At 38.6% G+C, this 14798-nt stretch overlaps 1 protein-coding gene across 7 annotated transcripts in view; it reads right to left on the bottom strand.

Annotated features, from left to right (window-relative positions):
• STN1 (STN1, CST complex subunit) overlaps nt 1-14798 on the bottom strand; it is a 33806-nt gene that overhangs the window by 15513 nt on the left and 3495 nt on the right. For 5 of the 7 annotated variants that reach the window (XM_025039173.1, XM_006920887.3, XM_015596397.2 and 2 more), the window contains exons 3-7: nt 11045-11140; nt 6613-6681; nt 2478-2636; nt 1604-1727; nt 298-472 (exon numbers count right to left, since the gene is read on the bottom strand). In XM_025039173.1, the coding sequence (XP_024894941.1) occupies nt 298-472; nt 1604-1727; nt 2478-2636; nt 6613-6681; nt 11045-11140 (623 nt within the window). The remainder of the gene's footprint in view (nt 1-297; nt 473-1603; nt 1728-2477; nt 2637-6612; nt 6682-11044; nt 11141-14798) is intronic. The other 2 variants (XM_006920888.3, XM_015596398.2) reach the window with 2 other exon arrangements.

Genomic DNA, 14798 nt, shown 5'->3' with positions numbered 1-14798 from the left:
TTCAGTGAGTACTAAGAACGAAGTATAATGAACCTTAGACTATTATTATTTTTTCTACCCAAAGATTAAGCTTAATGAAATTAAGTAAAGAGGTGAAAAGGCAGGTGCATTCTCATTTCAAATTCTTAGTGGTCGGTGACCTTTCCAGAATAGAAACAACATGTGATAGAACCGTAACCTCTATTCCGTGGGTCCACCCTGTGAGTCTTACTGCCAGTCACGTTCACTCGCACCCTCCAGCTGGCTGCAGATTTGGGACAGGGCACTTAAATTCTCATGTGGGCATGCTGCACTTACTTTCTTGGAGCAGGCACTGTGATTCGCAGGCTGATTGGCAAGGGACAGTAGAGACTCCACCGTTTCCAACTCCTGCTGGTAAAAGGTTTGCACTCTGTTCTTCATGAGGAATTCTTTGGCTTTTTCACTTAGCAAGCATGTGAGACTGGAAAGGTCCAGGGCACTCGGATTGCTGCTGAGGAAGGTTTAAAAAAAAGTCCTGCAGGAAGCTATCACCTCTGTTGCTTTTTGGTGTGCAGAAACAGACCCTTAGCTAGGAAGCCCAACACTATACTGATGCTTGTTTTTGACATAAAGGGCAATTCATACTATGAACACTGCACAGTTGTTTAAAAGAAGGCAGAACTACAGGAACTATGATATTCATGATAGATTACGAAAAAAGTCAACTTGCAGAATACTATACAAGGTACGGTCTCATTTTTGTAAAAGAGCAAATGACAATCCACAAAATATATGGTGGACGTTCATGCTCATGTATGTGTGGAAGAAAAACATCTAAAAGGATACACCTCAACCTATGGGCAGCTCTGGTTACCTCTAGGGCAAGGCTCTGAGGTGGAAGCCAGGACAATGGAGAACTTTCACTTTTTACTTTATACAGGCCTATAGTTCAGGGTGTTTTTAAATATAATTTTTAAAAACATATAACATATACACATAGTTAAAGCAATTAAAGGACACAGTGAAAAGTTTCCTTTCTATCCTCCTCCAGGCTCTCATCCCCTTGGCAACCGCTATTATTGTCTCTTCCCCGAGTTCTTTGACGCATATACTAGCAAATACGGATGTACTCTTACTCCTCCCATTTTCTTTCCCCGCATGCAAAAGAGTAAAAGCATCCCTGGTGGAAAATGACTGGTATCATGTTCTGTAGTTTTTAGTATGATGTGTCATCGTGAGGTATTTTGATTATGATGCATTTTGGTGTACTTTTCTTCAGGTTTCTTGCCTTGGGGCTCATTGAGCTTCTTGGATCTGTGAGTTTACAGTTTTCAGCAAATCTGGAAAAATTTCAGTTATCATTTCTTTAAATAATTTTTCTCTGCTCCTTCCACTTCTTCAGGGACTCCACTTACACACATATTTTCGTCACAACAATCTTAGAACATCTGTACTATTATCATCTTCACTTCACAGATGAGGACACTGAGGCATGCAGAGGGTGAGCGGACTTGCCCAGAGCCTCACAGTAAGTTGACAGTTTCAGAATTTAAACCTAGGGCCACTCTAGCATCTAGAGTTCCCCTGCTTGGCATTACTACTGCTGTGGTCACATCTTCAGCAGGGATAGGCCATAACCTACCTTAGTGCCTTTTCTTTCTCTAGGGCTGGGCTCTGGAAAGGCTGGTCATAAACCTTCCTATAGATATTGGGCAGCTCAAGCATCCTTGCAATTTGAATCTTACACACTGGATCATCCACTTTATCTAAGAAGCCACAGGAAAAAATATGTCACAGAAATTACACTGAGATCAGTTCTTTCCCATATCCAAATTGCTGCTAGGATGACAGTAAATGAGCATTCAGAAGGTCTCTCCTTCCTTGTGAATGCCTAGGGATCATAGTCTAGACACACTAAAAGGTTTTCAGTCATCCTGCAAGAGGGAATGCAATGCCCTAAGCATCACGGGCTTGGCCAGGAATAGACTGGGACTAGGGAGGATGCATGAGCTTATTTGCTCATCTGTTACAATGATGGGCAACAGGAGCTGTCCTTGATATTCCCAAGCAAAAATCAGCCAGAGCGGTGCAAAGGGCATCACTCCAATGATGCAGGAATGTCACATACCTGATTAGCTGTTTTCTTTCAAAGTTAATGAACTCAACGGTATTCAAGAAATCTCCATCATTAGAAGAATATGAACACTCTGCCCTAAATGGATTCATACTTAGAACTTCAAAGTACTTTAGAAATTCTATGTGGCCCAAATAAATTTTCCAGCTATACATAATAAATCACTTGTTTTCTTTCCTAATTTATTTATAGTTACCTCTCTTCAAAATATATTTAAGAAATGATGCTTTTCTAAAGAAAGCATGTTATGAAATATAATTTCCTCCATAAAATAATTAATTTTTTCATTTGAACTTTTTAGAAGTTTGACTTTTAGCTAAACAAGTTTACTGGACACTCATCCAGAATAACAACTAATTTGGCAGAAGTATCTTGTGCTTACAATAAGCAGTGGCACGGATTTCTCGCTCTTCTCTGTACGTGTGGATACAACCTCTGATCCGGATAACGTCTCCAATTTCTATCTTTGTTCTCTGCTCAATGGTCTCTTGCAGCTTCTTAAGCTGTGAGGTTAAGCTCACCTCTCTTGCACTTGGAGCAGCTGTAGTTGTTAGGGCCAGATGGAAAGAGAGAAATGCATAACACAATCACTCACATCTGTGAGACAGCCTTGGGATAATACCAACACAAGACATTTATCTATTCTATTTCTGATTAGTTTGCTCTACTCTAGGAAATCTGCATAACCTTTTGAAATTCTCTGCTGAATAAAAGGCATTAAGCTGTAATTATTGAAAAGGAGGGTGAAGGGAACAGAGTCTGGAAAAAGACTTGACAATCCAAGTGGGCAAGTTCCAATGTGGCTCCATCTTCTTCCCTACCCCTGCACTGCCAGTGCAGTCAAAGGGCTCTACGTGGTCCTCAGCTGAATTCTGTGAGTTCAGCTGAGTTTGGTGGCAATAGCTTTCAACGACCCCTTTAAAGTGTCCTTATAGGGAGACAGGGGTCTGGCTAAGGGAAAGTTTTTTTGGAAAGAGGCCCAAGAATCTCTATTTGTGGTTCTGTTTATGGGGGAGGCAAATCCACCTTAGGCTGATTTCCCACCTTGGTGCTTAACACCCTAATGTCTCACCTCTCATCTTTGTTGGGTAAGTATAAGCTAAGCTCTCTTTTTTACACACACACTTATACCACTTAAATCTACAAACTGAAACAAGAGAGTCCACCTTACACATATGATCTAGGTTAACTGTTACATCACGAGCTTAGCACAATGCCAGATCCATAGGAAAAATTCAATAAATGTCAGCTATTTGTGAAAAATAATAATTAAGCCCTCTAGACAAAATTATTTTGTTTTCTTTGGGGTAATTCAATGGAGACTACTGAATAGAAAAGTAAATTGTCGGAATGTTTGCCAGAAAACAAACAATTCTCTTTTTACAAAGTGTCATCAGCCATGTGTGCATGCTTGTAGCTCCTATACTGGCTTCAGTTATTTGGATTTTTAATACCTTAAAAAAAATAATAATTCCGTAACATTTTATTTTGGTTTTAAATTGCCAGAGAGGCCTATGTGTTTTTATATAAAATGATCTGTTCTCTGTATTCTTTATATATAAGCTCTTCATCATTTTTGAGCACTTTAACTTCTAGAAGACATTTAGGGAAGCTCTGTCACATTATGCTTATTACATCCATTCTTCCTCTTCCACTGCATTCTTTCTCTTTCATTTCATTACAAAGAAGTTTGAAAAAAAAGCTTTTAGTCTATTTCTCTTGTCACTGATAATAGCTTTTAGTGCTTTAACAGGGACCTAGGAGAGCTTAACATATATACTCCCATATTTATTGGAATAAATAAACAACTATCTTCTTTGGTTATTTTATATAAGCTGCAAGGTTACATCTTTTTAAATATTGCAATCTACTTGAATCAACAACATTTGTTAAATGCTGATTTATTTCCAATTTTTGTATTATTTTTTGTCATATACTAGGATTCCTACAATGGAATCCTGTCCTTCATTCTATTAATCAAATATTTTGCTCTTTAATCTAATACAATTTAGATAACCATGGCTTTGTAATGGGCGAAGGCCTTACTTTTCTTTTAACATATTACTATACTAAAGTAAATAGCAACCACAAAGGCAAAGAGGACTTTGTGTATCTATCCAGTAACCAACAGCTAGGAATCTAGACACAATCAGCATTAATGTCACTCGGCTTATTGGGTTTCTCCAGAAAATGCTCAGGTATTACTTTTTAAAAGGTTACTCCATCTGTGTTCCTATCTCCAAGTCCTCTTCTACTCAGGTTGAATTTTAGGTGTATTTATAAATTTCACTGCCATTATTCAGACATTATAGGTAATAATAAATGCTTCATATAGCACCGCTGAAATGACCATAATGATGGCTGGTCTGAGAAAAAGAGGCCTAGCTTTCATTTAAAAGGTGAGCCAAACTGCCAAAAAAAAAAAGGGACGGCGGCGGGGGGCTCAAACTGGGTAATTTAATGAATATAATGAGATGGCTGGAGCCTGACAGAATTTAATTTAAGTAGACTATTCCAGCTGAAAGATAAAACCCTCTTTAAAATTCTAATATTAAGAGCCAAGCTATCTTAACTTTTCTCATAAGCTAAGTCCAAATGGTATATTCAATGTGACATGTATAGGAGTTAATACCATATTCTTATACTTCTACTGACTGGAACATGATTTTGACTCAGACTAAAATTTTGTTTAAAAAAATGTCTTCATTGGTCACTTTCCAGTGGAAGGCTTTAAGACTGAGGGCAATTAAATTAAAAGGAGAGAATGGGCTAGTCAGGAACAATTTAAAAATATCGTCTCATATATAACATGATGAGAATCATTTTCAGGCTTTTTCCTTACATTCTTACCCTCTCTTTTTATTCTCAAAGCAATTTTCAATTAATCTATCCACTGTGATTGTACATCTATTCATGTACTTACAGATATTTAAAAAATCTCATTCTCAGTACTGATATCTATTTTATCTAAACAATTCTAAGAGTTATATAATATTCCCGATATGTCATTTCTTTTAAAAAAGAATCGACTTTAAAAATGTCTAAAAGTTAAATGTTAGACAATGTCTAAAACAGGGGTCAGCAAACTATGGCCCATGGGCCAGTTCCATCGACAACCTGTTTTTGTAACTGAAGTTTTATTGGAACAGAACCACACCTGTTTATATCCTGTTTACGGTTGCTTCTGTGTTACAATGGCAGTACTGAATGGAGATGCAGACCTTGTGGCCCACAAAGCATGAGACATTTACTATTTGGCCCCATTTACTATTCAGTCAGAAAAATTTGCTGACTTCTGGCATGGAACAAGTATGCATATTCAAACTACACCTTCTGAATGAAGACTGACAATTCAACAACCATAAATCTGCAAATGATTTTAATACCCTAGATATATCAAACATCGAGGCATCTTACAGGTTTATTTCTTGCCTGTGAGATATCTGCATAAAACGTGTTGTCTCTTTTAATTTTTTTTTTTAATCTACAAAGCTTCCTAAGCAACTTCCTACAGTGCCGTTGATTTAGATTTTCTCAAATTAGAAAATGGGAATACAAAAGTTATGTGAAATTGATTCTAAATGTAAATATATCAGAAAATCGAGCAAAGGACCATTCCATTGGTCAGTAGAGTCAAAGTAGGAGGTTGAGATTCTGACAGGAAATGGCAAAAAGGAAAGAAGAAACCACTCCAAGTGTTGCAGTATAACACAAGGAGACAGATACTAGATGTCAGATACGATAACAGATAATACTTACTAAACATCCCCACTGTGTATGGTTTACTGTATATGTCATAAAACAGAGAAAAACAAGGTCCTAGTTTCTGTAGCTGCTGTAGAACCAAAAATGATCACCAACACGGCATAATATTTTTCAATATTAAAATTTAAGCAACTTAAAAAACTAAGAACTATTAAAATACACTCAAAAATTCCAAATACAATTTCAGTTATAGTCAGTTGTGTTCAATATACAATTTTAAAATTCTTTTTCAGTTTATATTATTTAATGGCTAACTTCAAAACGACCCTACCTTACCTTCTCATAAGTCTTAAAATTCCTGGTATATTTCTCAAACATGTAAATATTTCAAAAAATCTGAATATGAATGGCAGCATTGAAGTTAGTGGCAGCCATATAAGAGGAAAAGTCTTCAGAATCTTCTTTGGTCAAGTGACATGCCTGAAGCAAGGGAATTCTGACCTGACTGGCAATTAGGCTAAAACATCTTGACTTACAGAATAACTGGCAGAGTAAAAACAAAATGCTGAAACTCCTAGAAACCTAGTCACAATCCCATAGGTTTAGGAGGAAGTGAGCACCAAAGAAATGGGAGAAAGAAAAACAAGTGGCTCCCCTTTAACATCAGTTTTCAGAGTAGCCAAAGCTCTGGACACAGTGTAATTGACCAGTGGATAAATGTGAAAATTTAGCTTTACAGCTGTTCTGATGAGCTTCCTTGAGGAAAATCCATTGGTTAGCTGGAAAGCAAAGGAGCTGACAAATAAAATTACCTGAGGAAGGCTCAGTACTGTTCGACTTCTTCCAGCACATGCAGTTTATAACTCCAGTGCTATCATCCACTGCAAGAGAAGTATAAAAAAGCATAACAGAGATTTTGGCGCTGCTGGTGATTTAGCAGCAATTGTCATTGGGTTCAGCCATACTGAAAGACAGACTTTCTTAATAGTCCGGTTGGGTAAATCCCTTATCGAACTCTCCTTTCACCTTTATAGATATCATCTCACACCATACACCAGCGGGAACTGCTTGTTTGCAATGTCACTGTGATACATAAGCCCAGTGGAATGGAGTCAACATTTCACTTACCTTACCTCAGAAGTGCTAATGATTCATCTACACTTCTACTGAAAATGGTGCCCTTGGGAAGTGAAGAGCAAAAATCGCAATGGCTACTAACATAGAAAATCGGCCCTGTCCTCCTACCTTGCAACGAGAGCATCACATGGTCTGTGGTTAGAGGCACTTAGAGCGCAGTCTTTTGTCACCATTTGCTCTTCCATGAGCTCGCTGACTTAACTAGAAAAAGCATCCCAAATCTTTGGGCCTAGGCTTCTCTTTGAAAGGGCTTCTGCCCAGTCCTTACCATTGCAGGGGATGTAAGGAAAGCCAAGTACATCACGAAAGGGAAAAGTTGTATTTTTATAGTAGAAAATAATTATATCTTGATTGCATAAACAATACTGGTTTGGCTTATTTATCCATAGTGGGGGAAAAAAAAAATCAAAGCATTCCCATTGCACTTGGATTTAAAACTATAGAGGTCTTTGGAGACATTTGCTATGGGATGATAGGCGTTTTCTCTTTGCCTAATTTCTGACAAACTCAGAGTAGAGGTTGCTAAACATGGAGTCAGTGGGCTTAATGATTTTTAAAAATCATCAGCTAGACTGTTGTAAAAACACATGTAACAAATAAGAAATATTAGGCAATGTTTTTACTGCTGGTTTAAATCTGTGTTGAAAGCAGAAACTTAGAAGAATACTTCTTATACTAAAATAAATTCTAGATAGATTTTACTTTATCAAACGTAATATAGTTAGTTAAGATGAAAAGAAAATATGGGTGAATACTTTTTAACGTTGGGCATACAGTTGCTGGGGAGACACTTTAAAGTAGACCTGAAAATCAATTTATTTTTAAAAGTCTAATATATTTGACCAACTATAAATTAATACTGTATAGCAATGTTCCAAATGAGGGGGTTAGTGTCTCAATATATAAAGAATTCATACAAATTAATAAGGAAAAGATTGAGACCACAAGAGAAAAAGTGGCAAAGCAAAGGAATATGCAATTCATGAAAGACATAAAAATGGCCAAGAAACAGGTCAGTACACTAAATTCACTAGTTAGCAGAAAAAAAGAAGCAAATTTAAATAATTTCATCATCTACTAGAATGACAAATATTAAAAACACTGATATCTTCATATGCTATTAGTGGGAGTGTAAATTTGTGGGAGTGTAAAATTTCTAAAGAGCAAGTTTAGAAATGTTTATCAAATTTTAAAATGTATACAATATATCCTTTGGCTTGGCATTTACTTCCAGTAATTTATCTTGAGGAGAAAAACAGAACAAATTACTTCCAGTAATTTATCTTGAGGAGAAAAACAGAACAGATGCACAGATATATACATCTTCTATAAGGCTATTTATTGCAATACTGGTTGTAGTACTGGAAGTTGGAAATAACCTAAATGTTTATAAATATGGAATTAGTTAAAGTATAATGGTATATGAGAACAAAGTTATAATAATGAAGATTGTTCATTGCTCTTAAAAGATATTCTTACCTCACTGTAAAACAGAAATCATATATATAATCTGATAATCTAATTTACATAAAATATTAAATAGTATACTTTGACAGAAATGATTTTAAGATGTTAAAATGCTAATAGCAGTTTCTTTTGGAGTATGGGGAAGGAACCCCATATTCCATGTATATGTGGACTGTAAGCCTAATTTCAGAAATATTAAGAGAGTAATATACATAATAGTAATGAAGAAATAAGGCATATCTATATTTCTTCAACATTAGGAAGATGTTAGAAATATTAGAAAGGATGTTTACCCAAACACTGACATTGTTTTTGTCTGATTTATAGGGTTTCACATAAGTTTTATGTACTTTATTAAAATTTTCTCTAGCTTAAAATTTTATAAGGAGTGAATATCATTTTAAGAAGCAAAAAAAATCAATAAGGATGTTTCAAGTTAAAAATATCTATGTCGGACATGGTTCCATAGTGTAGCAGTTAGCACGCCTGCTTTACACGCCGAAGGTCCTGGGTTCGCGTCCCAGTGGAGCCACGGTCCATGGTATAGGCCATGCCACCCTGAACGAACCTAATGTCTGATCTCGGAAGCTAAGCAGGGTCAGGACTGGTTAGTACTTGGATGGGAGACCACCTAGGAAGACCAGGTGCTGAAGGCATAAATAATAAAAATTTTTTAAAAATATATGTCACCTCTAGGGACACCACTTCTCTGGGCAGTTTAAAATCTTAATTTATAACATAAAGCCAAAAAATGTTAGCACATAAACATTTGCTCTAGAAAATGTGAGGTCATTTTGATCTTGACCGTAGCCTCCCAGGATTCTAGGTCTGAGCTTGAGTTGCTGCCAGGTGCTCTGCGTGCTTGGGGCACCACTACTGACTTCCTGGTTTGTAACCTCTCCTGGCGCCCTGAGGTCTGGCTGCTGGAATTCTCTGGAAGGGGAGCATCCTTGCAGGGCTGTGCCACATCCTTCCCAGCTAGGGGAAGACTGCCTGGGCCACCGGCCTTTTGTTTCAGCAGTGCGATGGGTCAGTGTGAGCAGGAAGCACCCTCAGCATAAGCCTGTGGTGAGTCTGATGAAGCAGGACCAGGAGAGGAGTGGCTGCCTGGCAGGTGGCCCAAGAGCCAAAGTGGACCTGAAGACATCAGGGAAAGTGCAGCTCTCCCTTGAACAGGCTCACAAGAATTTAAGTTGCAAAAACGTTTCTCAATTATTTCAACTTTCAGATGCCTTTTCATTTTCCCATAGCCTACAGATGTGTCATGCTTTCACGACATCCACTCTAAGAGGAACGTCACTGTGGAAGACTCAGACATATCGCCTTCATCCTTCTCTAAATGGAAAAGGGGTTAAGTGAAGCCCCTTTAGGTCACAGACATAATATTTGGCCTGGCTTTAGGGCCGGGAATGATGTCCTCATACAGCCTCATTTATTCGATTTAAAAAACATAAAATTAAAAACTAGATACTGTGGATGAAGTGGGAAGAGCTTAAGGAGAGAAAAATCAAATTGAGTTATAGTGCACTATGTAGCACACTGGAACCAATAAATACATTGGACCTATCAGTGGAACTTTGAACAAGTAACTGAGCTTGTTTTCTTATCTACAAAATGGAAATATCTGTCCTTTCTATTTCAAAAGATTAGAGGGAGAATAACATGAATTATACATGTAGAAGTGCCTTGTAAACTATGAAAGATACTATTATTTCGTTATTGGTATTTGAAGAGAAGTACTGTATTATACTACAGATAATGCACTTGCCCACTGCTGGGTATGCTGTAGAAGCTTAGCGAACGCTTGTTGAGTTGTCTGGAGAAAAACAGAACGAGTATCTTTGGTTAAATAAAGCAGAGATGAGATCCAGTAAGGGAATGCCTAACAAAATGACCTATTTCAGAGTTTTAAAAAAATATATTCAGGGAAAAGGCAGAAGGCATGAGAAATCTCATCTCATATATTATTTTATAAGCATGAGACAATCACCCTCAGGAAAATTAATACATATTGAAGAAATACAAGGACATTGTAAATTATCAATCATGCACAGACTGCCAATGGTCACCTAGTTCAACTGCCTTCTGTGTTTCCCCACGTACAGCAAGAACATAGATCTAAGGCAACACAACAGAAAACGACAATTTCAATTACAGCAAAGGTTTGGAATCCAAACACCTTGTTTTTTTAAAAACTATTCTGTACATAAGTCTTATAAATTACTTTTCACGCCTCCCTGCCTTCTTAAAGAGTCTACTTTAACATTAATCTGGCTTTTTCTTTTTAAAGGTATCAATATAAAGATAGATTAGCATCTTTTGCTATTTATAGCTATGCCCTCAGGTATCAGGTATCTGTTCCTGATCAACCATGATCCTAGAGCAGTATTTTAATTCTTCAGCCTCCTAACTCCCCGGCATCTGTCACTTGACAGTATTCATCAGTATCATTCCTACCCGTTGCCTCATTTTACACTTAGTCCTGGTTGGTGGCTCCAAGGGGCTCCCAATAGAGGAAAGTGTTTGGGGTCTGTGGGAGTCCCCTGCTGCTCTGAAAGGCTGGGGTTGCTTCGAATTCAACATTCAGTTAAATTGGGATCCCTTTCACATAAACTCGGTGTCAGACACAATTGTTCTTACCTCCGTAACTGTAGAAAGCATCTCTTTCTCTCACTCCAATTACAGTTCCCAAGATATCTACTTGTTTTATTGGATGTCCATTGTAAAAAAAAATACCTGAAATTGGGAGGGGAAAAAAGAGCAAGTCCATATAATGTATGCTTACATTTTCTGCTTCAGTCAATGCTGACTGTGAGGGTAAAAGTGGGGGAGCGGATATAAAAAATCAGTGGCATGCTGCCTGCTGAAATTCTAGACTTAAATATCAAAAATGACTAGCCCCAAGAAATCAGATGTCTTTTCTTCAAGGGTCATAAGGAGAAAGCCTGGCTTTAAAAGAGCTCATACTAGTGCAGAAAAAAGAAAACCAATGTCGTCCAACTGAATGTGGTTAATGTTCTTTCCACTTGTGAAAATGAAATGTACCTCCCTGTAGAACTCTCACAAAGGGCCTGAAAACTGTCATTATATTATGGGACCAAACACGGCACTATAGTTTGAGAAAGAGAGGAAGCCATGAGAAAGGCTTCTTTGGCTCTTTTACTGGTGCTTTTCTAGGAAACCAGTCACCATTTTTATGAATTACCTGTAGCTTTTATTTTTTTTAAAGAGAAGATAACTAGATTACAAAACATGACCTTTTGGGGCCAACAGGTTACAACTCAAAAACTTCCTGAAACTGTATTTGCAAACCTAGGAGACAGATGCCAGCAGGCTGGTTCCCACCAGAGGAGAAACCTAAGAGGATGAGCCCTACTCACTTATACCTGGAGGCCTTTTTTTGGACTCAGGGACCAGATACAGACAGAACAACTACTGGAAGCACTGAGTCCCTGATTCTAACCCAAGGTTTTTAGTGCTGTCCTGGCTCCTGCAGAGCTTCCCCGCTGTGGCCCCGCAATATCCTCACCTGAACTTTTTGGCTTAAGCTACGTGCACTGCGTTCCTGTCACCTGCAGCTAAAGAGTCCTGACTAAAATCCTCTCTAGCCTCTTTTTTTTTTTTTCTCCCCTCCACAGCTGAATTCTTTACTTTCAGAAAGAGCTTATAAACTTTTAAATGGTGATTTCCTTTTTAAATAAATATATGAATTGTAAATAGAATCAGTTATCACTTCAGGCAGTTGGCTACCTCCCCTCCCTCACTCCTGCCAAGTCTGGTCAGAGCCTTTCTCCTCCACGTTTACAAGGGACCTACGGCTTGAACCCCGACATTCTTCAAAAGCTCCAGACTGGCCTCTGCTGACAATTCTTGTTTCTCATGTAGATTAAAGAGGCTGAGAATGAACTGCTCACCACAAAGTCCCAGGGGATGGACAAGGAGGTGTTGAGCCCCAGAAATTCTAGGAAAGTGAGATGTGGTTAGAAAAAGAAAGGTGGCAAATTTAACCAAAAGAGGGGCCCTCTACAGACATATTTCTAAAGATATTTAGTGGATAAAATTTTAAGAGCAAGACCATTCCAAGGCCTACTCCTGAGTTCTTAAAACTGAAATCCAGGTCTTTTAGTTACTGCCTAGTGATACCCTGGGGTCTTCTGCCCCTGCCTCCTGCATTGACCAAACACAAAAGGGATAGGGCATCTTCAGAGGAGGGAGATCCCTGGAGGACCTTTGCAGGCAACCGTTCCCTACTTCCCTGCTTGGCAAAGGGAAGTTTAAATGGGAAGAATGAGCCTCATAGGGATGTGGGCGTGGAGTCCTCTACTGAAGTGTACCCCATCACCATGCCCTGATGTGCTCCTGTGCAGAGTAGGACTATGGCATGGCACTGCTCTGGTCCTTCAGCTTTGCTGTAGGCCAGGTGGGGCTTAGGGTGGCCAGAACTTCAGGCAGGTCTCTGGCTGCAGTCAGCCCTTTCTGCTTCCCCAAATGCACTGTACAGGTAATGTCACTTTCTATTTGTGCACTGAGCAGAGCAAAGTTAGAAGTGTTTTTTAGCACCTGACTGGCCGGCCCTACTCTTCCCTTTGCCCAACTGATGGTCTAGCCTGGTTGCCAGGCAATTGTTTATGTTAGAGACAGAACACTCCACAGGGTTCCATGTGGTTAGTTGTGGCCCAGAGAATACTGGCAATTAGAGACAGAGCTGTGGAGCCCTTCAGACCCATGGATGGTCTGCTGCCTGCTCCTAAGATGTCTTTCCAGCTGGTCCTGGAGCTGCTGTGGGGTATTCTGCTGGTGATAGCTGAAAGCTTCAGACAGTTCAGGACTCTCTGGGTTTTCTGATGACACCCTGACATGTGCTTCTACGGTAGTTTTTATAGTAAAGAGCCAATACACTGTTTAAGGGGAAAGGCATTCTGCTTGGGTTGAAGCATATAGAAAAGGCAATGAGAAGACTGGACTAATGACACAAGCCAACGAAGTCTTCAAATCACCCAGAGGTCAGTCATTCAATGTTACAAACTGTGCTGGGCAACACTTGATAAAAATCTAAACAGGTCTTCATTTGAGGACACAACAGACTTTCTTGGAAAAGCACAGAAAAGGGAGCTAAAACTTTCAGTTCATGGACTGACAATAGGTCACCTTCAAGGACAGACACCGTGAATCAAAGATGCAAAAAATCCTTCCAATCCCAAGTGACCGACAGAAAAACATCTTAAAAGCATCACAGAACAAGAGAAAATCGATTGAGGAGAAAATACATTGCTTAGAAATAAATTTCCCAAATTGTGTAGAAACACGAACTGTACATAACAGAGGGGCAACCTCTACAAAAAGATGGCTGTAGACATGGAAAAAGAGCTTAAGAAAATTGGATGGCAGCTCTGTCGACTGAGAGAAAGTTTGGTGAGCTAAGAAAAAGTAATCACAACAGATATTGGCTCATGTTAAGTTTAATTTGTAGCCTTTCCCAAGTAGTCCCTTTGTTCCTGCTGCCTTTTGTTCCACATGCAGCCCACAGAGGCCCAAACACGTCAGGGGATGCTCTGGATCATCAGGTCTCCCAGAAGGAGGAGGGCTGGGAAGACTCAGGGATCCAGGGACATAGGCAGGTCTCATTCAGTTTTCATAGCATCCGACCCCTGAACAGCTACGAGCACAGTAAGACATTTGTCTATTTTCTCTCTTAAAAGTACTTTCGATTTATGTCTTCTTAGTGTAACTGCTGTTATTTAATTGATGCTACGATAGCTGACTGAAGTTTGGAAGCATTAAAATGCCTAAGAAAATATTTTTAAAATATATATTCATTTAATATAATTCTTACGAATACTCTATTTCCACTTTATTGGACCCTTTAGACTTAGATAATATAAGTACTGTATTTTGATTTAAATGATTTATTTATCCCATCAATAAGTTTGACATGCATAGAGACATCTGGAATAATAGACAATTTCTGTATTCTATGAGCTATAAACAAAAAGAAAAAACAAAGAAGACTCCTAAATCTAAACACCACCACCACCAACCACTAGTCAAACTTCATATTTTTTATTCAATTAACCCTAAATCCATAGGTTAATTTACGGGAATTGACATTTTGCAATCATTTTGCAAGGCAATTCTGAGGTCAAATTTCACAGGTTAAGGGGCAGTCTCCCACAAGGCTGCTCTCACTTCAGTCACCAGCCCCAAATTTGCGGGTCCACATGCCACCTACACTTCTGATCAACTGGCTAAAAATTCAGGGGTTCCCATGACTCTATCAGGTTTGATATGATATGCTAACTTGCTAGAATGGCACACAGAACTCAGGAAGGTTCTATACTTACAACTAGTTTTATAATAAAGGGTACAAATCAGTGAAGGGCTTGGTTGGGACCCT

The sequence above is a fragment of the Pteropus alecto genome, unplaced genomic scaffold (assembly GCF_000325575.1).
Source record: "Pteropus alecto unplaced genomic scaffold, ASM32557v1 scaffold177, whole genome shotgun sequence".
Taxonomy (NCBI): Eukaryota; Metazoa; Chordata; class Mammalia; order Chiroptera; family Pteropodidae; genus Pteropus; species Pteropus alecto.
This window is presented reverse-complemented; position numbering and strand designations above follow the sequence as displayed.